At 42.5% G+C, this 22,998-nt stretch overlaps 1 protein-coding gene across 2 annotated transcripts in view; it reads right to left on the bottom strand.

Annotated features, from left to right (window-relative positions):
• The window catches only part of Il13ra1 (interleukin 13 receptor subunit alpha 1), a 71,927-nt gene extending 58,522 nt beyond the window's left edge, over nt 1–13,405 (bottom strand). For both annotated transcript variants that reach the window (XM_090325676.1, XM_090325677.1), the window contains exon 1: nt 13,222–13,405. In XM_090325676.1, the coding sequence (XP_090181802.1) occupies nt 13,222–13,288 (67 nt within the window). In that variant the 5' untranslated portion in view covers nt 13,289–13,405. The remainder of the gene's footprint in view (nt 1–13,221) is intronic.
• Nucleotides 13,406–22,998: the final 9,593 nt, after the last annotated feature.

Genomic DNA, 22,998 nt, shown 5'->3' with positions numbered 1-22,998 from the left:
AGCTCAGGTACAGCATCCTAAGTTCAAGCACCAGAAGTGGCACAAAAATTTAAAAAAATACCAGCCAAGTGAATTTAGAAATAAACTACAGGGCCGGGAGTGTGGCCTAGTGGTAGAGTGCTTGCCTAGCATGCACAAAGCCCTGGGTTCAACTACTAGGTACCACATACACAGAAAAAGATGGAACTGGTGTTGTGGCTCAAGTGGTAGAGTGCTAGCCTTGTGCACAGAGAGACTCAGGGACAGTGTCAAGGCCCAGAGTTCAAGCCTAAAAATAACCAGTGAGGGCCGGGAGTTTGGCCTAGTGGTAGAGTGTTGGCCTAGCATGCAAGAAGACCAGGTTTGAATCCATGGTACCACATACATGGTACCACCAGAAGTGGTGCTGTAGATCAAGTGGTAGAACGCTAGCCTTGAGAAAGCCCAAGGACAGTGCTCAGCTCCTGAGCCTAAGCGCAGGTCTGGTAAAAAAAAAATTAGTAAATAAATAACCAGTGAAAAAACAAGGCATGAGGCCCTGAGGTCAAACCCCAGCACTGCCCAAAACAACAACAACAACAACAAAAAAGCCATCAACTACAGTAGGAAATGGAAAGACATCCCATGCTCATGGCTAGGGAGAACCAATATAGTGAAAATGGCTATACTGCCAAAATTGATATACAAATTCAATGCAATCCCCATCAAAATCCCAAAGACATTCTTTACAGAAATAGAAGATATAATTCAAAGATTCATATGGAACAAGGAAAGACCTAGAATAGCCAAAACAATGCTAGGCAAAAAGAGCAATGCTGGTGGTATTACAATACCAGACTTCAAACTCTATTATAGAGCCATAATTACAAAAACCACTTGGTATTGGCACAAAAACAGACCAGAAGATCAGTGGAACAGAACAGAAGACCCAGAAATAAAACTACATACCTATAGGCAACTTGTATTTGACAAAGGAGCCAAAGATATACTGTGGAACAAACACAGTCTATTCAATTATTGGTGCTGGCAAAACTGGGCAGCCACATGCAGAAAACTAAAAATTGACCCTAGCCTTTCGCCATGCACAAGCATTAACTCAAAGTGGATCAAAGACCTCAACATCAGACCGGAAACCGTGAAACTGCTACATGATAAAGTAGGAGAGACATTGGAACTCATAGGCACAGGCAAAAGATTCCTGAGCAGAATCCCAGGGTCACAACAGATAGGAGAAAGACTCAATAAATGGGACTACATAAAATAAAAAGTTTCTGTAGTTTCAGTCGCAAAAGTAGAGAGACAGCCAACCAACTGGGAAAAGATATTCACCAATAATACATCTGACAAATGCTTAATATCCAGTATCTACAGGGAACTCAAGAAATTAATCCCCCCCAAACCCAATAAACCATTCACTAAATGGGCAAGGGAACTAAAGAGAGACTTATCAGAAGAAGAGATTAAAATGGCAGAAAAACATATGAGAAAATGTTCATCATCTATGGTCATAAAGGAAATGCAAATAAAAACAACCCTAAGATACCACCTTACCCCAACAAGAATGGCCAAGATCTTGAACTCAGACAATGACAGTTGCTGACGGGGTTGTGGAGAAAAAGGAACCCTACTAAACTGCTGGTGGGACTGTAGACTAGTTCAGCCACTCTGGAAAGCAGTGTGGAGGTTCCTTAAAGAACTGAAAATAGACCTTCCCTACGATCCTGCCATACCACTTCTGGGCATCTATCCTGAACAGCATGACCCAGGATATTATAAAGACACCTGCTCAGCTATGTTCATCTCTGCTCTATTCACAATAGCCAGGCAATGGAAACAATCCAGATGCCCTACTGCAGATGAATGGATACAGAAAATGTGGTATATATACACAATGGAATTCTACATAGCCAACAGACAAGATAAAATAATGGCACTCGCAGGGAAGTGGATGAATCTAAAGGGAATCATGTTGAGTGAGACAAGTCAAGACCTAAGGAACAAAATGCGCATGGTATCCTTAATACGTGGCTATTAAATCCAAACAGTACAAGAGCGAGGACTCAATATTTGCCTACCCAATGCTATGGACATGATAACGGAAACATAAACATAACTATATAGATATAAAAACCTATGACTCTATAGACATAATGTTGTTTTTTTTTTTTTTTGGCCCCCTTCTCTTTCTGGCCCCGCACGCTCCTGGCCCCGCTCGCTCCGGCCCTGGCTTGCTCTGGCCCCGCTCGCTCCAGCCCTGCCAGCTCTCGCTTGCTCCTGGCTCTGCTCGCTCCGGCCCCTTCTCGCTCTGGCCCCGCTCGCTCCGGCCTCGCTGGCTCTGGCTTGGCTCGCTCCCGCACGCTCCGGCCCTGTTCGCTCCGGCCCCGCTCGCTCCGGCCACCACTCGGTTGGGCTCCGCTTGCTTGCTTTCGCTCTCTGTCGCTTGTTGCAGTCTCGTCTCTGCCACTTCCGGCTTGGTTGTGTCTCGTCTCTGCCACTTCCGGCTTGGTTGTGTATGTGGGATACCGAGGAATCGAACCCGGGTCTTTGTGCATGCTAGGCAAGCACTTTAACCGCTAGGCCAAACTCCCGGGCCCTAGACATAATGTTTTATTTCATAAATTAATATGTTTCTATGACATATAAATCCTTAGCCTAATTTTGATTAAGTTCTAAATACTAAGTCCCAGTGATTGTAAATAGAGATTCCCTTCTTGAACACTCGTTTATTAAACCTGTCATTTAAAATATGATGTAAAAATCAACGTTAATAAATTCTTTAAAAAAAGCCAGCAACTGAGGCTGGGGCTCTAGCTCAGAAATAGAACAAATTATCTAGCATGCACAAAGCCCTGACTTCAATTCTGAGCACCACATACACACACAAAAAAATCAGTGACCTTTCATAATGAAAGCACTGAACAAATTATAAATAATGAAATTATTTCAATATAATAAAAACTATATATAAACCCCCATAGCAATCATCAATGGTGGGAGACTGGAAACTTTTCCACTGGGATCTATAATCAGGAGGCTTACTTTTGCCACTTGGGTACAACATGTTACTGGAACTTCTTATCAGGTAATTGGACACGAAAAAGAAATTTAAAAGATCCAGTTTAGGCCTGGAGATTGGCCTAGCGGTACCACATACATAGAAAAAAGCCAGAAGTGGTGTTGGGGCTCAAATGGTAGAACTCTAGCCTTGAGAAAGTCCAAGGACAGTGCTCAGGCCCTGAGCTCAAGCCCAGGACTGGCAAAAAAAAAAAAAGAAATCCAGTTTAAAAGGAAGAAGTAAAGGGCGTGGAGTGTGGCCTAGTGTTAGAGTGCTTGCCTAGTATGCATGAAGCCCTGGGTTTGATTCCTCAGTATTACATACACAGGAAAAGCTGCAAGTGACTCTGTGGCTCAAGTGGTAGAGCACTAGCCTTCAGAAAGCCCAAGGACAGTGTTCAGGCCCTCAGCTCAAGCCCCAGGCTGGCAAAAAAAGGAAGAAGTAAGATGATCTGTGCTTTCAGATGATATGATCTCATGTGTAGAAAATCTTATAGACTCCAAAAAACCCATTAAAATGAATAAATTTTACAATGTATTAGAATTCAAAGACAATACACAAAAATGATTCACACTTCTATTCAGCAAAAAGGAATGATCTGCAAAAAATTTTAACTCCATTTACAACAATATCAATATGAGTAAAATACGTAAGAATTGCAAATGGGTCTTTTTGTGCCAGTCCTGGGGCTTGAATTCAGGGCCTGGGTACTGTCATTGAGATTCTTTTTCTCAAGGCTAGCCTTCTAGCACTTGAGCACCATTTCTGGGTTTTTCCAAGTAGTTTATTGAAGGTAAGAGTCTTATCTCATGGACTTTCCTGCCCTTGCTGGTTTCGAATGCAGATCCTCAGATCTCAGCTTCCTGAGCAACTAGGATTACAGGCATGAGCCACCAAAGCCTGGTGAGTCTTCGGTCTTTAGCCCAGGGACTAAGCACTGAGGTGTTTTTTGTTTTTGTTTTGATCCTTGAGCATTTTGCTCAAGACTAGCAATCTATCACTAGAGTTACAACTTTACTTATGGTCTTTTATTGGTTAATAGAAGACTCTCATGGACTTACCTGCCCAGCTGTCCTCAAACCCCATTCCTCATATTTTAGCCTCCTGAGTAGCTAGGAGTACAGTTGTGGATCACCAGTGCCCAGCTAGGAATTACAAACTTGAAGATGTAAATGGAGACATGTTATAGTGTTGAGATGACAATTCCCAAAATGATCTGCCTATGTAATGCAGTTCTTATGAAAATTCCAATCACTTTTTTTTCACAAAAATAGGAAAACTTATCCTAAAATTCAAATCCATAACCTTTTTTTCCAATCCTGGGGCTTGAACTCAGGGCCTGGGCAATGTCCTTGGGCTTTCTCAAGGCTAGCACTCTACTACTTAAGCTACAGTACCACTTCTGGCTTTTTCTGTATGTGCTACCAAGGAATTGAACCCAGGGCTTCATGCATGCTAGACAAGCACTCTACCACTAGGCCACACTCCCGGTCCTCAAATGGAATCTTGAAAGACCCTGAACAGCCAAAACAATCTTGAAAAATAACAAAAAAATAAACCTAGAAGTCTCACTTTTTTAAAAATTTCAAAACTTACTACAAAGCTACAATAATATTTTTTTTTAAAAATCAATATAACACTAGAATAACGGCAGACATCTAGACTAATGGACTAAAGGAGAGCCTGGTAATAAATGATCACATATATGACCTAATGATTTTTGACAAAGGAGCCAAGACCATTTAATAAGGAAAGGATATCCAGGATATGATATGGACACCTGCCCAGTTATGTTCATCTCTATACTATTCACAATAGCCAACCCAGATGCCCTACTACAGATGAATGGATATAAAAATGTGAGATATATATATATATATATATATCACAATGGAATTCTACATAGCCAACAGACAAGATAAAATAATAGCATTCAGCCGGGAGTTTGGCCTAGTGGTAGAGTGCTTGCCTAGCATACACAAAGACCGGAGTTCAATTCCTCTGTACCACATGCATAGAAAAAAGCCAGAAGTGATGCTGAGGCTCAAGTGGTAGAGCTCTAGCTTTGAGAAAGTCCAAGGACAGTGCTCAGGCTCTGAGCTCAAGGCCCAGGACTGGTAAAATAATAATAATAATAATAATAATAATAATAATAACAATAATAATAAATAATGGCATTCGCTGAGAAGTGAATGAAGCTAGAGCGAATCATGCTGAGTGAGATAAGTCAAGACCAAAGGAACAAAAGGTACATGGTATCCTTAATATGTGGCTATTAGATCCAAACAGTATAAGAGTGATGACTCAATATTTGCATATCCAATGTTATGGACATGGTATTGGAAATATAAACATAACTACATAGACATAAAAATTTATGACTCTATAAACATAATGCATTATTACATAGATGAATATGTATCTATGAGATACAAACTCTCAGCTTAATTATGTTCTAAAATCTAAGTGCCAGTAATTAGTATATAGAGATTCCCTTCTTGAATACTTGTTTGTTAAACACATCATTTGAAATAGGATATAAAAATCAATGCTAGGCCGGGAGTTTGGCCTAGTGGTTAAAGTGCTTGCCTAGCATGCATGAAGACCCGGGTTCGATTCCTTGGTACCACATACATAGAAAAAAGCCGGAAGTGGTGCTGAGGCTCAAGTGGTAGAGCTCTAGCCTTGAGAAAGTCCAAGGACAGTGCTCAGGCCCTGAGCTCAAGCCCAGGACTGGCAAAAAAAAAATCAATGCTAATAAATTCTTTAATAAGGAAAGGATAGTCTTCTCAACAAATGGCACAGGGAAAACTGGATATGCACATGGAAAAGAAGATGTATCTGAACACCTAAAAATGAACTTGTAATAGACTAAAAGAAAGAGGAAGATAGAGGAGGAGAGGAGGAGGAAGAAGCAGAAGAAAAAAAGTAAAAGATGTTTAATAACTTAATCTACCTAACACTGCCATTTAGTCTATATCAGCAAAGTTACCTTAGCCCATAGTTGGGTAAAATTATCTAACACAAACCCTATTTTATCATAAAATGTTGAATATCTCATGTAATTCATTGAAAAGATCAAAATTCAAAATGCAATGTAGGGTTTCTATTAATTCATATTTCTTTCACATCAGTGTAAAGTTGAAAAAATATAAGACCATGATTAAAGTTAGGGATCATGTATGTTTTACCTTAGTAAAAAATAAAAAACAAGCGTGGCTGGGAGCATGGCCTAGCGAGAGTGCTTGCCTAACATGCATGAAGTCCTGGGTTTGATCCCTCAGTACCACATACACAGAAAAGGCCAAAGTGTTGCTGTGGCTAAAGTGGTAGAGTGCTATCCTAAAAAAAGCCCAAGGACAGTGCCCAGGCCCTGAGTTCAAGCCCCAGCACTGGTAAAAAATATGCAAGGGTTAGAAATTCAGTATGCCCTGCATATGTAAGACTATGGGTTTAATTCCTAGCAGTACCAAAAATAACATACACATAAATAAAATCTCCAAATGTTTAACTACAAAATACATGTGAGTTATGTGTATAACATACCTGGACATATACATAAATAAGTGATGACATACTTACAAAAATGTTGAGGCATCAATGAAACTAAGCAACTTAAGGGCAGTGAGGAGCGGGAGGAAATGGAAGAGAAAGAGGGAAGAGTTGAAACTAAGTAATAGAAAAGAAATGTACATATCGCCCAATCAGGAAGAAATAAGTTTATCATTAATGTTTGAACAGTTAAACTTTCTTCCTATGTAAAACTTGATGTCTTTGTATTTTTCGTTATTCATAAGCTTTGTAAATCAGAATGATGATCCTTATCGGTATGAAAGTAAAAATGGTTAGGTATATAATTACTCAATCTCAATAAAGAAAAAAAAAGGTGCCTGGGTTAGCTGGGCACCAGTGGCTCATATTTGTAATCCTAGTTACTCAGGAGGCTGAGATCTAAGGATAGAGGTTCAAAGCCAGCCCCAGCAGGAAAATCTGTGAGAGTCTTATCTCTAATTAATCACAGAAAAGCCTGAAGTGGCTCAAGTGGAAGAATGCTAGCCTTGGGTAAAAGAGCTCAGTGACAGCACCCAAACACAGGTTTCAAACACCAGAACTGGGGGAAAACACACCTAGCTGCTCTGTACATTTTAGGGTAGTATAGTAATACGAAACATAGACTATGGAGCCAAACTGTCAAGTTCATATCCCTGTACTGTTGACAATTTACTTAACCTGTTTCCAGTTTTCTCTACAACATGAGAATGATAATAGTAACCTATTCCAAAGGACTAAATTAGTCATTACTGGTAAAGTACTTAGAAGAGGGCCACAGCAGCAGAAATGCTCCTAAAGCCTAGCTATTTTCTTTGTTGAGACAAAAATGCTTCTCAATAGTTGCTTGGTTTTCTGTGAAACTTCTTCATCCTGTTGGGCTTTGGGACAGAATACATATCCCTTCTGCCCTCCATAAGTTTCTGCTTTCAACCATTACTTGGTGGTTGACTACTGACTTCAGAAAGGGAAGTGGGAAAGAGGAAGAGGCCTCTTCCAGCAAAACTGCAAACCCCAGCCCGGCACCAGTGGTTCATGCCTGTCATTCGAGCTGAGATCTGAGGATCACTGTTCGAAGCTAGCCTGTGTAGGAAAGTTGGTGAGACTCTTAACTCCAATTAACTATCAAAAAGCCAGAAATGGAGCTGTGGCTCAAGTGATAGAGTGTCAGTTTTGAACACAAAACCTCAGGCACCCAGACTCCTGAATTCAAATCCCAGAACCAGCACCAAAACCAAAACCAATCCAAACAAAACTCCTATAAACCCTGAGTGCACATCATGCCACCATGTCATATGTGAACAAGAAGTTAACAAAATCAATATTATGATAAATATGCTTGGCTTACAGCTTTTGCACTCTCTTGTCCAATGTGAGGAGCTGGCAGAGATATGCATATTTCGGGAAAAATTAAAGAAATCCCAAGTCACATGTGAGTCATCTGGCTTCTTTCTTCACATCCACTCAGTCATCAACTGCAGTCTATTTTTTTTCTTGCAACATCTTTCTGAATCAGTCCAATCACACTAATGTGCTCTGTTGAGCCACACTTGAGCAGACACAAGTATGGCACTGTTCTACAACAGAAGGTGTGCACAACACATCTTTCTTTTCTTTTTCTTCCTTCTCCTTTTATTTCCTTTCTTGTTCCTTCGCTTACCTCCCATTTTCCCTCCCTTCCTCCGTCCCCACTTTGGTCTCTCTCTCTCTCTCTCTCTCTCTCTCTCTCTCTCTCTCTCTCTCTCTCTCTCTCTCTCTCTCTCTCTCTCCTCCCTCCCTCCCTCCCTCCCTCCCTCCCTCCCTCTCTTCTTTCCTACACTCCCTTTTTTGTCACTGAGCATAAACCCAAGGGCATGTTCATAAGTGTCCATCACTTGTCAAGTATGTGTGTGTGTGTGTGTGTGTGTGTGTGTGTGTGTGTGTGTGTGTGTGTGTGTGTGTGTGTGTGTGTGTGTGTATACATGACTGTATCTTCACTTCTCTTTGTTTTCATTTATTCCGGGTCAGGTCTGGATAGTGATTTTCCTATTTACATTTCCTCTGTAGCTGGGATAACAGGTTCACACACTACATTCAGAACTTCCTTTTGAGAAGGGGAGTGTCATTAACTTTTGACCCAGATTGGACTCAAACTGTGATCCTCCTAAGCTCTGCCTCCTCAAGGAGCTAGGATTACAGACATGAGCCAATATGCCTGGCCCACAGTACATCTTTCTCCCCTCTGCCCTTTTTTGAATTAGCATACTTTTACAACACAATACCTTTGTTTTATGGGGGGGAGTATTGGAGTTTGGACTCAAGGCCTCATGTTGGTTCATGGCTGATGGAGTCCCATTTCAGCCACATCTCAAGTTCTGCTTTATGCTGCTTATTTTAGGATGGAGTCTAATACATACTTTTTTTTGCTCACATTGGCCTCAAATTGCAATCTTCCAGATCTTAGCCTCCTAAGTATCTAAAATTATACATGTGAGCCATGGGAACTGAGCTCATCACAGCACATTTTTCAAATGGGCCCCTGGACCCCATGATTCCCATGAAAGTCATTGGCTCCTCCACCCAAACAAGTGTTCTTCCTGGCTTCTCCTCCAGTGTCACATCCCTCAGGTTGCACACTCCCCATGGCCTCCATGAACAAGTAACTTTCTTCTGTGTGGATAGATTTGTGCCAACATCGCTTCCTGCCAAGCTTCTGTACTCTTACAGTCCCCCTACATGGAAAATCATGTCTCTATCTCCTCAAATTTCACCTGTTATCAAGGTCAAGCTCAAGTATGAGCTCCTTTGTACAGCTACCAACTTTCATAGCTTCCTCTCTTCTGAGTGCCTATGGGCACTTACTGCTTGCAGTAAGTACATACATGGTCCATTAGAAAGTCAGTATGTAATATAGGACCAATTGCTGCTGATATTTTTTTTTTTGGTCCTGGGGCTTGAACTCAGGGCCTGGGTACCATTCCTGAGCAATTTTGTTCAATGTGAGCACTCTAGCGCTTTAAGCCATAGTTCCACTTCTAGTTTTTATGGTGGTTAATTGGAGATGACAGTCTCATGGGACTTGGGTACAGGTGGCTCATGCTTATAATTCTAGCTACTCAGGTGGCTGAGCTCTAAGGATCAGGGTTCAAAACTAGCACAAGCAGGGAAGTCCATGACTCTCATTTACCATTGTAAACCCTAAAAACTGGAAGTAAAGCTGTAGCTCAAAGTGTTAGAGTGCTAGCCTTGAGCAAAAGAGCTCAGGAACAGGGCCCAGGCCCTGAATTTAAGCCCCCAACTGCCAAAAGCAAACAACAAAAAACGAAAAACAGGGGCCAGGAGTTTGGCCTAGTGGTAGAGTGCATGCATGAAGACCAGGGTTCGATTCCTCGGTACCACATACATAGAGGAAAAAAAAAAGCTGGAAGTGGTGCTGTGGCTCTAGTGGTAGAGCACTAGCCTTGAGAAAGCCAAGGACAGTGTTCAGGCCCTGAGTTTTCCCCAGGACTGGCAAACAAATACAAAAACAGTGTCTCTTAGACTTTCCTTCCAGGGCTGTCTTCAAACCAGCAATTCTCAGACCTCAGCCTCCTGTGTAGCTAGATTAAAGGCGTGAGCCTGGCTCACTTGCTTCTTCATAAATCCTCTGCACATAATTTCATGGGTCCCAACTAGTCTTTTTCTAATTCCCTGGGAAGAATCCCATTCCTTTGTCAGCCAAGGACTCCCCTCCATCGCAGTGAGAGGCATCAAGTTCAGTAGTGAAAGACATAGCCTCTCAGGCTGCAGGAGTTAAAATACCTGTTTTTCCAGTTTGAAGAAGGGTCTCTGCCTTACTGTGCCGCAGCTTTGGTTGTTTGTAAAGATTAAACGAAAGATAAGCAAATCACTTAGAAAATTGCAAGGCAGGGTAAACGGTATATAAATGGTAGCTATTATTGGGCTACACAGACTAAACTAAGCCAGTAACCAAATCATTCTTCTGGTTTCAGATTTTTTTAAATCTTATCAATCACATTTATTTTCTTATATTTCTATTCTAAGGAAATGTACAATGTTGAAATAGCCAGTGATCATTTCGTTTGTGTGACAATAGCTTTCAGGAGTTCTGTGTTGTTTTAAGACAGTCTTTCTATATAACCCATGTTGGCTTAGAACTCAGAACCGTCTGCCTCCACCTCCAGAGTTCTGAAATTACAGGTGTCACCACATTCATCACCTGATCACTTTTAAATACTCAAGAGGTTCAGGCCTAGAGTTCTTTAAAAAAATCCAGGAGTTCAGTTTCTTCATTTCACGGATAAAACTGGCACAGAGTGGGGGAAATGATTATTAGCCTTGAGTCCCCCAGCAGAAAATGTTAGAACCACTAAAATTCTAGCGTGTCTAATACTAGTGAATGCATTCTCTACCAGGACGCAATGCAATTCTACTGATATTTCAAATGGGGAGAGTTTCTACATTCTAAGTAATCAAGTTACCAACAAACCACTGTGACAAAACTAAGTTACATGTTGACAGGATTGTCTCAAAGGCCAGCTGTTGTTTCAGCTGTGTGGGGGTGAGAGGTTGTAGGAGGGAGGATGCCTGAGTGGCACAGGGACTAATGAAATGTGTGATGTTAGTTAAGTCCCTTCCCGTTTGTGGACTGCAATTTCCCCATATGTGTATGCAAATTAAGTGTCCCCAAAGGAACTAAAGGCACTGTGGAGGCAAGCACTGTGGTGCTTTGCTAAGGCCCTAAGTATTTTCTTAGCCTGGTTCAACACTAAACAAAGCAAAGGTGAATAAGTATTGAAAGCTGATGATAGAGTACTTGTCCAGCCATGGGTGAGATTCTGCATTCCATTCCCAGCAGCACAACAATAATACTGACTGATAGCTCATGCCTATAATCCTAGCTACTCAGGAGGTTGAGATCTAAGGATCAGGGGTCAAAACCAGCCAGGGCCATTAACCACAAAAAAAAAAAACATGTAGTGGATGTTCTGCTCAAGTGGTAGAAACTTGAGGGGAAAAAAAGGCTCAGGGATAGTACTCAAGTCCTTAGTTCAAGCTGCAAGACCAGAACAAAACAAAATATATGGATTTACAAACTGCAAGCATGCCACCTTTTCAGAGACACCGTCCCATTCCACTCTTTATAGTAACAAACTCTCTTCTCTCTTCCATACTTCGTGCGTTGAAATATAGCAGGTATTTTACATTTTTTCCTGTCTCTGTGACTCAGTCAATAGCATACTTGTTTCACAGGGAAGAGGCTTAGTCTGTTTGGCACAGAGCTGAGTGTACATACATGCTGTTGATGGAATTCGTGGATAGCATGGAAATTCTTATGTTTTTGACATGATTTTGAAAGTACAGTACACTGGAAACAATGTAATAAGCAACCTGTTGGCATATGTGTTAGTGTGATAATAAAACCTGTAAGCTGGGTGTGGTGGTACACACATGTAATACTAGAATTCTGGTGGTGGACGCAGAATGATTTGAAGCTGCAAACCAGCATGAGCTACAGAGCAAGACTTTAAGCTCAAGAAGTCCAATATAGAGGAACAAGATCTCATATATATATATATATATATATATATATATATATATATATGTCTGCCTATCAGTGAATCATAACGAAACTTGCCAGACAGTGTTTGTTAAAGGATTGAGGAGACATGGGGGATGGGAATATAATAGACGGAAAGAATTTACTCCTAATACACTATACACATATATGGAATTATCTTGGTGATTTAAAAAAATATGTAATTACTCAAAATGCAATCAGTCAGTAAATGTAATTTGTGAAACTGGAAGCTACTACTATAACCCATAATGCCCAGAGGCCATGCATTCCAAAGCTTTGTCTGGCACAATCCATGAGGAAATTAACCTTCAATTTTCCCAGCAACTCGGTCAAGTGGATCAATTCAAAAGTGCTCCCACAAGAGTGTGAGGAATACAGAAACTTCCTGACCAATATTTGCATTTCCCATAAATCTCAGATTATTATGAAATATAAAGTTTATTTAAAGGGTTGGGGGGGCATCTGCGGGATTGCTATGGACGGTTTCACCGTGGACGTGGAGAATGCACAGATGCTCACGTCGGGTTTCTACTGGAGCTGGGACTTTCAGAGGTTCTGCTCCATATCCATTGCTTAAAGCTACAGTTCCAAAGAAACTATGGTCGCGACCCAGAAAGTTCCCAGCTTGCTTGAGTTGGGATTCTCGTCCCACTTTGGTCTCTCATCGTCTCCCCTGAACTGTCGGAGGCTCACAAGCAAAGTCACCCACATATTTCAGTCCCGCCCGCCCCCCTCTGGGAGCCTGCCTGCGTCCCGGGCTCGTCCCAACTGTGCAAAGGAAGTGAGATCCGGCAATTCGTGGTCCTGGGGCTCGGCCAGCGCGCCTGGGAAAGCCCCGCCGCCGCTCCCGAGTCCCTCAGGTCCAGTGAAGCTGGAGCGCTAAGCCTGACGAGCCGTGATGGCCGAACTCTACCCAGAGCCGCGAGGACAAGTCCCAAGCACTCGCCCCATTGCGTCCCCTCGTGCCGCTCGACCCCAGGGTCCTCCTTCGTGGGCCTCTCGGTCGAGACCACCGCCCTCACTTCTCGCCCCCCGCAACCATGGCAGCCTTCTGCGACCTGGCGCCTGACAAACTCACCTGAGAGTGCGGCGCCTGCGCAAAGCAGCAGTGCCCACAGTCCACACAGCCAGGTCGGCCGCTCCATGCAGCCCCTCGCTTCGCCTCTCTTCGCCTGGGAGGCTGGCCGGGCTCAGCCTAAGAAGTCTCCGCCTCCTTCACTCCGTTCAGCTTCTCGCCCTTCCACTCTCCTCCTGCTCCCACTTCCCGGCTCTGGCGCCCTGGAGGGAAAGGGGGCGGCGCAGACGGGAAGGACGCCCCGCCCACGGCCGCAGGTAACCTGAGCCACGCAGCGCCGGCGTAGTGGGCGGGGCGTCACACCTGGCGTTGGCCTCCCTCCCTGCACCAGCCTGTCCTTTGTCCCTTCTAGGGCCAAACACAATTTCCTCCAGCAGCCTCCTGGGCTGTTGCCCTATTTCCGAGTGACCACCAAGCAAAGATGCTGGAGTCACACCGGTGGGGCTCTGGAGGGACCCCAAGCCTGTGCTCTGCTGGACACTAGGGCTACCTCATCTACACAAGACCCTTGGCCTGGAAACCTAGCTACCCAGGCTTGGATCTGTGTCCCTTTATTGTCTAAGCTCTGACTCAAGGATCATTACTATGAACACCCCTAAGTCACTATGAAGACTTCAAACACCACATAGGGAACTTGGCTCAGTACTTTCTGGAAAGGACAACTGTATATTTGTTAATATATAGTATTGAGTCAGGATTCTTTTTGTGCAGGTCCTGGAACTTGAACTCAGGGCCCAAGCACTGTATCTTAGTTTGTTCCCTAAAAGCTGACACTGGCTGTACTGCTTTAAGCTAAAGCTCCACTTTCGTCTTTTTGGTTGATAATTGGATATAAGAATCTCATGAATTTTCCTGCCTAGGCTGGCATTGAACTGCGATCCTTACACCTCAGCCTCCTAAGTAGCTAGGATTACAGGTGTGAGCCACAACAGGTACCCAGCTTGAGTCCGTTTTTTTTTTTTTTTGCCAGTCCCGAGGCTTGAAGTAAGGGCCTGAGCACTATCCTTGGGCTTTCTCAAGGCTAGAGCTCTACCACTTGAGCCACAGCACCATTTTTCTACGTATGGGATACCAACAAATTGAACCCAGGTCTTCGTCCATGCCAGGCAAGAACTCTACCACTAGGCCAAACTCTGGGCACTTGCATCAAAGTTTTTAAAAGACCATTCCAAATATCATGCAACGTACCTACAGTTTTTAAAAGCGCACATCTAGGACAAGATACACACAGAAAACCACACATTGAGAACATGATATCGGGTGCCTATGAGCATCACTGAGATTGAGGACGGAGGAAAAAAATCATAAATTTCCTTCCTACTGCTGATGGAACAAAGCACTAGAAATCTAGCAACTTCAAATGGTTTGGTTGTATTATAACTCTGGTGGTTAGAGTTTTCACTGAGCTAAAGTCAACGTGTAGGAAAAGTTACAGTTCTGAGAATTATATAGGAGAATGTTTCCCATACTTTTCAGCTACTAGACAGAACCCACATTCCTTGGCTTTTTAATCTGTGGCCAGAACCCTGAGTATTCCCTTTTCACTTTTCTTTCTTTGGCTCTGACCCTGCTGTCTTGATTTCTCCTTAGGAAAAAAACCCTTGTGGTCTAGCTTGGTGGCACATACTTCTAATCCCAAGACATGGGAGGTTGGAGCATGAGGATCTGGACTTCAAAGCCAGCCTCAGCCACATGGCCAGACCCTGCCTCAGAAAAAGCCAAAAAATAGTCCTGAATGATTTCAACTTGGTGATTACACTGAGCCTACCAAATGATCCACAATAATCTCTTTCATGTGAGAAGGTTTGATTTAGTCACAGTTGCAAAGTCATTGTTGCTATGTCAGGTAATATTTCCTTGTTACCTTAGTAGGTTGGGGATTAAGACATAATGGAAACAAGCATATATGTTGTCACTCTCCTGAAAAGCCCATGTCAGCAGAATGGATGAGAACCAAAGAAGGTGTCTATTATTCAAATTAAGCCTATGTATATACCTGAAAGAAGTCAAAGTACTTAGAGCAACAAGGGTTAGGAGTTTACCTTAGTGGTAGAATTCTTGTGAAGATCACATGTATGTGCATGAGTGCATGTACGCGTGTGTGTGCACGCACATACACACACATACACTAGAAAAAGGCCTTATATCTAGTCTTGACCTCACCCACATGCCACTAAGATGTTTAACCTAGCCAAACAAAAACTATGCACTTGGAATGAAAGTCCTCAGGTTCAATAAATATTTATGCAGACCTTCCAGTAAATGTAGAAGATAGTCTTTAAATACACACTCTGGCTGGGGAGGAAGGAGGTATTTCTTAGAGATGTTATATGTGTTTAACATGCTAGGCCCTGGATTCCATTCCCAGCACACTCCAAAAAAATTACAGAAGGAACAACAGAGAATTCTACAAGAAAAGCCTGAATCTTGGGATACTGATTGCAGTTAAAGGTTCAGTATAAATACTTTCAGTAATATATGTGTTGTGTGTCTGTACATGTATCCATGGCATTGAATAAAATGTTTATGAGAACATTCAGGATAGTCTGTAGAATTAGATATATTACTGTTAGTTTTGAAATCCCTCTGTAAATAGGTCATTGCTCTCTTCCCCAAGGCCTCCCTGCACCCATCACCTAAGACATATACTTGTTGACATTTGCTATAAACACTACCCAATACGTTTGTAATAACATTTCTAAAACGTTTTGTCATCTGCCTTTTAAGGAGTCTCCGGTTGGGAAAGGAGCCCCTGAGGGCTGAGTGCTATGATGGGCACTGCCTGGAACAGCAGCAAGCAAGCGTTGAATATAACGTGCACTTTAATGACATGATCAGGAAACTGAGAGATGTGGCTTCTCAGCAGAATTCAAACAGTAGAAGAAAGAAAGCAAAAGGGTGGGGAGGGGCCTGCTTTCCTTTTTTCAAGCTAATTCTGGCCTAATGTCCTTGGGTAAAACTATATAGCAAATGTCCTTTCTTTCTGACCCTAAACATACAATAACAATCTTTTTTTTTTTTGCCAGTCCTGGGTTTGAGCTCAGGGCCTGAGCACTGTCCTTGGACTTTCTCAAGGCTAGAGCTCTACCACTTGAGCCTCAGCACCACTTCTGGCTTTTTTCTATATATGTGGTACTGAGGAATGGAATCCGGGTCTTAGTGCCTGGTAGGCAAGCGCTCTACCACTAGGCCAAACTCCTGGCCCCAACATTTTTTTTTAAGGTGAAGTTTTACGGGATCCAGGGAAAGTTAAAAATGCTGTTTGACATAAAACCATTATGTGTAGTCTCAGTGTAGTCTGATGCAAATAGGGATCTTGAATTTGGCCACTGCCCCTGGTCAACACAATAAAGACAGATGGAAAGCTTTCCAGGAACTGCAGTAAACAAGTCACAATTTGGCTTTGAGTAATCAAAATCTTCAGGCAATAACAAAACTTTAACCCTTACAGCCCTGCTGATTTGAGCCTGAGAGCATGAGACTACCTGCGGCTTCTTGCAAACTTTGGCTACTAATGGCAGAAGTTATGAGCTGATCCAAGAACCTGTGCCATTCTTGTCAACTGTCTTAATCTGTCTATTTCTCATTGAGGCTTTCCCCTTTCCTGTAAATAGCAGTGAAAAGGTGCAAAGACAAGATAGTTGACAGGGAAGAAAGCTGCTCCTCTTTCCAAAACTCAGGTATCCCTCTAGCCAGTAAGAAATACCCTCAGGAGTTCAAAGCACACAGACAGGTTAGGGTTGCCATGTCTTGGCAGTTCCAACGAGCAGATTCTGGGGCAGTGGATGAAGAATATACCTGTACAGTGAATTATAATTCTTTACTTTTTCCTCAAGGGAGGAATGAGTTTTAACTAGCAGAAATGGTAAAACCGCCCAGGTTGCCTCCCAACCTCTGTTTTATAGGCTCAGATTGCAGGGGGTGGGGGCAGCTTAAGGGAGTCATGGGAAAATCAACAAAAGGGTACATTTTAAGAAGTAGAGAACAAGCCGGGCACTTGTGGCTGACACTTGTAATCCTAGCTACTTGGGACTCTGAGATCTGAGGATTGTATTCAAAGCCAGCCTTGAGCACAAAAGTTTGAGACTCATCTCCAATTAACCCCCAGAAAACCAGAAGTGGCACTGTGGCTCAAAGTAGTAGAGCTCTAACACTGAACTGAAGAGCTCAGGGACAGTGCCCAGGCCCAGAGTTCAAGCCCCACCCCACAACCAACAACAACAACAAAAAGGAACTCTAGGATATGGAAACAAGAGCTCTATCTTGTATGATTGCTGTTCTTAATGTACTGTGTCATTTCTCTTCTCTTTTTTACCCTTATGGTTAATCTCATCTTGTTACTGTATCTGACTTTGTAACCTGATTTATTGTATATACGTTTATTTGTTTATTTGAAATAGGAAAGGGAAGGGGGGCAAACAAGATGCTTGGGAGGGGGTGGGGGGAGGGAAATAGGTACATAAACATGAGAAGATGTATCAATGTGTGAGAAGTTATGCACCAACTACCTGATGCATGTAACTGTAACCCCTATATACATTATCCCGACAATTAAAAAAAAGTAGATTCTACCTTTAGATCAATAGTCTTTAGAAGCAAAGAATGACAGAAGGAAGGAAGAAAGGAGAGGGGGGAGGAAGGAAGGGAGGAAGAAAGAAGAAAAACAGGATTTTCTAATGTATAATTCTAGGTGACACTTAAAATGATGCTGTCCACAAGTACTTCGGAACCTTAATAAAGAAAACTAAAATTTAAGAAGATTGATTTATTTGTTTAAAAATGCTGAAATGAACAGTATATTGGAAATGTACTTTACAACTTGGGAGGAGATGGGAGGAATGAATGTGGGGAAAAAAACATAAGAAGGGGGTAACAATATTCAAGACGTAACATACTCACTCCCTCATGAATGTAACTGTAACCCCTCTATACATCACCCTGACAATAAAATTTTTAAAAAATTAATAAAGTATCATGGGAAGGCAAAAAAAGTGGACAACAGAAAGTCAGGGACTACTGAAGTAAGCCATTACAGATCAGGGATGACAGGAATGGCTGAAATAAGCAAATTCAGGATTTCTCCTGACTTTTTATAGGATTGCTGCAGAAGGTCAAACAATCACATACATCCATGTTTTCTACTCAAGTGCCAGACTCTGAGTTCAAACTCGAGTACTATCAAGAAGAAGGAAAAAGGAAGGGCACAGACAGATACCAACATACTCTATGAGCTTAGCTTTTAACACTAGTTCTCTCAGGGGAAATCTCTCTCTCTCTCTCTCTCTCTCTCTCTCTCTCTCTCTCTCTCTCTCTCTCTCTCTCTCTCTCTCACACACACACACACACACACACACACACACACACACACACACACACACGCCAGTCCTGGGGTTTGAATTCAGTGTCTGAGTGCTGTTCATACCTAAGCTCAGTGCTATCACCCTAGCATCTAAGCCACAGTGGCTCTATTTCTGACTTTTTGGTAGTTTATTGGAGGGAAGAGTCTCATGGTCTTTCTGGCTGGGCTGGCTTTGAACTGTGATCCTCAGATCTGAGCCTCCTGAGTAGCTAAGTTTATAGGCACTGATGCTGCCTTAACCTCTGGCATTTTGGTGGTTAATTGGAGATAAAATGCAGATCTGTGACTGATATATAACACTTGCTCAATAAATACATTTTCCTGAATAAATAAATTGTGCTCTTGTTAGGAAATGTGATGGATACCAACCAATGAATAAATGGAAATGATTTCTGCTCATGGGAATCTCCTAAGAGAATGATGCCAAAAGTAAACAGACCATTGGCAAAAACATTCATCTGTGGGACAGGTTTAGTACAACAGACAAATGTGGCTGACATTGTCTATTTGTTTTCTGATACACTAACTTGAGCTATGTCCAAGCCCTGGATTGCTTTTAAGTTTCTTGGCATATGTGGTCATTGAACTAAGCCTTGAAGGATGATCAAGACCAGAATAAGAAACAGAGTAGAGAAGATAAGGACAGACAAAAGGCCCTTATTTTGGTGGTACTGGGGTTTGAACTAGGGACCTTGTAATTGCTGTGTAGATACTCTACGACTTGAACTATATGGGCAGGCTACCATATAGACATGAGCCACAGAAGACTTTTCAAGCAATAATAAAAATGTGGTGGTTAGGAGAGCAGTTTCTTAAAGATGAATTACTAAACCATTATCAATGTTTGTCTGGAGGTAAGAGGCAGGGATGGGGTGAGATGGAGGAAAGGTGAAGGCTACCTGTCCTATTAGAAGCCAGAGATAGAAGCAGCCTCTATGTAAACTGCAAGCCAACCTAGTCAAAACTTGGGGATTGGGGCCAGGATTGGGGCTTAGTGGTAGAGCACTTGCTGAGCATACATGAAGCCCCGAGTTCAATTTCTCCGTAGCTCATACACTGAAAAAGCCAGAAGTGGTGCTGAGCCTTGAAAAGCTCAAGGATGGTGCCCAGGCCCTGAGTTCAAGCCCCAGGACTAGCAAACAAACACACAGACAAACTTGGGGGTTGTATGACTGATTCTTGCCTGGATGAAACTACTAAGGGAGCTGTTCTATGAAAAAAATATTGAGGGCCTTGAACCCCCACTGTCTCTTGCTCATGAAAATATTCGATATTCTCTTCTATCCCTTACAGATGTTTGCTGGCCTCCCCCTGTTCAGATTGTATGCTTTTCCTCTCTGTAATCCTGTCACCTCTGCTTCCCTTCCCGACACTCCCTCCTAACAAAATCAAGAGCCTCTAGCTGGGCACCAGCAGCTCAAGCCTATAATCCTAGCTTCTCAGGAGGCTGAGAACTGAGGATCGCAGTTCAAAGCCAGCCTGGGCATAAGGTTCATGAGATTCTTTTCTCCAAGAAATCACCAAAATAATCCAGAAGCATAGCTGTGGCTCATGTGGTAGAACACTAGCCTCAAGCTAAAATAGCTCAGAGATACCCAGACCCTGAGTTCAAGCTCAGGACTCCCCACTCCCCCCGACCAAAAGAGGAAGAACCACTGGTGATCATGAGGCTCCTTCTTTGGTTTTGGGATGGTGAGCTGTGGTAACTGCCAATAGCTGAGCACCTGACCCAAGGTCTTCTGTAATTCCGTTCTTAGACTCTCAGCACCAAGCATGTTTTAGCCTTCCTTAGGTCCTGCTCCTTTTGCGGATGCAGGCAGGCCTGATCCAATTCTTGTTCACTGTCAAGAGTAACTTGGACCATTCAGCATTTTTGCATTAAAGTCTCAGCCTCTGGGTTGCTTGGTTTAAACATTCAAATTATCTATTTGCATGTTAGTTGTCTACACCTTCTTGCCCAGAAAGGCCTCCATTGTTTGCCTTGACAAGAAGGTAATAATATTTACATTTAGCCAAAGAAAACTCTTGCCTATTCCACAATGGTTCTCCTAGCAGGGGGAACTCTTTGCATCCCAACAACTCAGTTGCAGGAATCCACACTCTTATTTGCATATCCCAATTGCATCTTCAGAGGTCACTTTGCATACCTGGCTTTTGGATAGATCATTATGCAAACAAGGAGTCCAGGGCTCCCTTAAGAAAACAACCAGCCTTTCCTGAGCAGCCAAATCCCTCCTATTGTAGTCTCCAAGTGACCCCATCTCCCCACACCCTTTCATGTAGGTGGCCCTTTTGACCAATAGTCAGAGATCTAATGATTTGGTCCTATGTTGTGGTTGTGTAAACTTTGGACTAAGACACAGGGCTAGTTGTTTCATTCTGCTGCATCCCCAGTTCTCAAGCCATCTTCAGATCTTACAAATTTGATGAACCTTCTTTCATAACATCATGTATTGTTTAGTTTTATAAATGTTCCTTGAATGTTGAAAGTATATATTCTCCAACTAATATGCTCCAGTTTCATGAATTCAACACACTTATGGATTTTTTTTCTTTTTTCTTTTTTCCATCCCCCCCCCCTTGTGCTTCTACTGGGGCTTGATTGCTTGAATTCAGGGCCTGGACACTGTCCCTGAGCTTCTTTTGCAGAAGGTTACCACTCTTTCCCTTGAGCCACAGATCTATTTTATACTTTAGGCTTTTTAAAAAGTAAGTTCGTAGAGATAAGCATCTCCCAGGCTTTCCTGCACAATCTGGTTTCAAACTTTGATTCTCAGATCTCAGCTTCCCAAGTAGCAAGGATTACAGGCATGAGCCACTGGCACCCTGCCTATTTTTTTTCTTGAGATTTTACTTTTTTGTTTGCCAGTCCTGGGGCTTGAACTCAGGGCCTGGACACTGTCCTTGGGCTTTCTTAAGGCTAGAGCTCTACCGCTTGAGTCACAGCACCACTTCCAGCCTTTTCTATGATGTGGTGCCAAGGAATTGAACCCAGGTATTTGGGCATGCTACACAAGCACTCTACCACTAGGCCAAACTCCCACCCCATGACTTTTTTTTTCTTTTGAGAGATTATCTTGCTATGTAGGCTAGGCTGACATTGGACTTTCTATCCTTGGCTCCCTGAGTGCTTTAATTACAATTGTGTGTCACTATACCTGGCTACTTACTGAATTTTTTTAAGTCTGTTTGATCTACCAATTATTGAGAGACCTGTGTAAAATCTCTTGATATAATACAATGGTGAATCTGTCAAGCTATAATTCTGTTTACTTTTGCTTTTTATGTGTATTTTGCATCAAATGCACATACATCTCTGTAATCTTTATAGCTTTCTAGTGAAATAAAACATCTATCACCAAGAAGCAACTTTGGGTTTTTTGGCCAATCCTGGGGATTGAACTCAGGGCCTGGCACTGTTCTTGAGCTTTCTCGAGGCTAGTGCTCTATCACTTGAGGCAAAGTACCACTTCCATCATTTTCTGTGTATGTGGTAACCAAGGAATCTAACCTAGTCTGCATACATGCTAGGTAAGCATTCTACCATTAGGCCAAACTCCTGGCCCAAGAAGCAACTTTTATTACTTGAATCCAGAACTCCTTTTTGCATTAAAGTTTATTTTGACCACTGGTAATATAACTTCATAAGCTTTCCTTTGGTTGACATGTGGCTGGTCTATTTTCCTACATTCTTTTTTTTTTCCCCAGTCTTGGGCTTGGTTGGGCTCAGGGCCTAAGTACCGTCCTTGGGCTTTTTTTCTTAAGGCTAGTGCTCTACCACTTGAGCCACAGTACCACTTCTGGCCTTTTTCTATGTATGTGGTACCAAGGAATCGAACCCACTCTACCACTAGACCAAACTCCTGGCCTATTTTTCTACATTCTTACTTTCTTTTCGGATGCCATTTTGTTTTAGGTCTGCTGTCAGAATGGCACGAAGTACCAATTTGTGTTTGCTATCTAGTAGGAAATAATTGCCTTTTAACTGAAGAATTTGCCTCATTTACAATTACTATTTTTCTCCTTGGCCCAAGCTGACAGTGATTAATAATGACTTGGTACAGACTGTCAGCTGAATCTAGCCCACAGATGTCAATTCATATTTTCCTCAGCCTTTACAACATTAAAAAAATCAATGCATTTCACACAAAGTCTACATTTTCAGCTTCTTTCACACGGATGCTCCTGCGAGCGTATATGCCTCCGTGTATATTTCTCTTCCCCACACCCCCAGCACTCCTTGTTCTTTAGCTTCTTTGCTCCTTGTTAGGACATGCTAAGAACTGAACTTCACAGCACACTGTGGGTTCCAGAATTGAATTTCCTCCTTGGGAAATGAGTTGGATGCCAGAATCCTGCTTCAACCAGCTCTCAGAGGCTACCACTGCAAAGTAACTGATTGGGCTCTAATTGAGCATTAC

The sequence above is a fragment of the Megascapheus bottae genome, chromosome X (assembly GCF_031878675.1).
Source record: "Megascapheus bottae isolate mThoBot1 chromosome X, mThoBot2.hap1, whole genome shotgun sequence".
Classification (NCBI taxonomy): Eukaryota; Metazoa; Chordata; class Mammalia; order Rodentia; family Geomyidae; genus Megascapheus; species Megascapheus bottae.
Note: the sequence above shows the minus strand (reverse complement) of the source record. Positions and strands in the feature narration are given on the sequence as shown.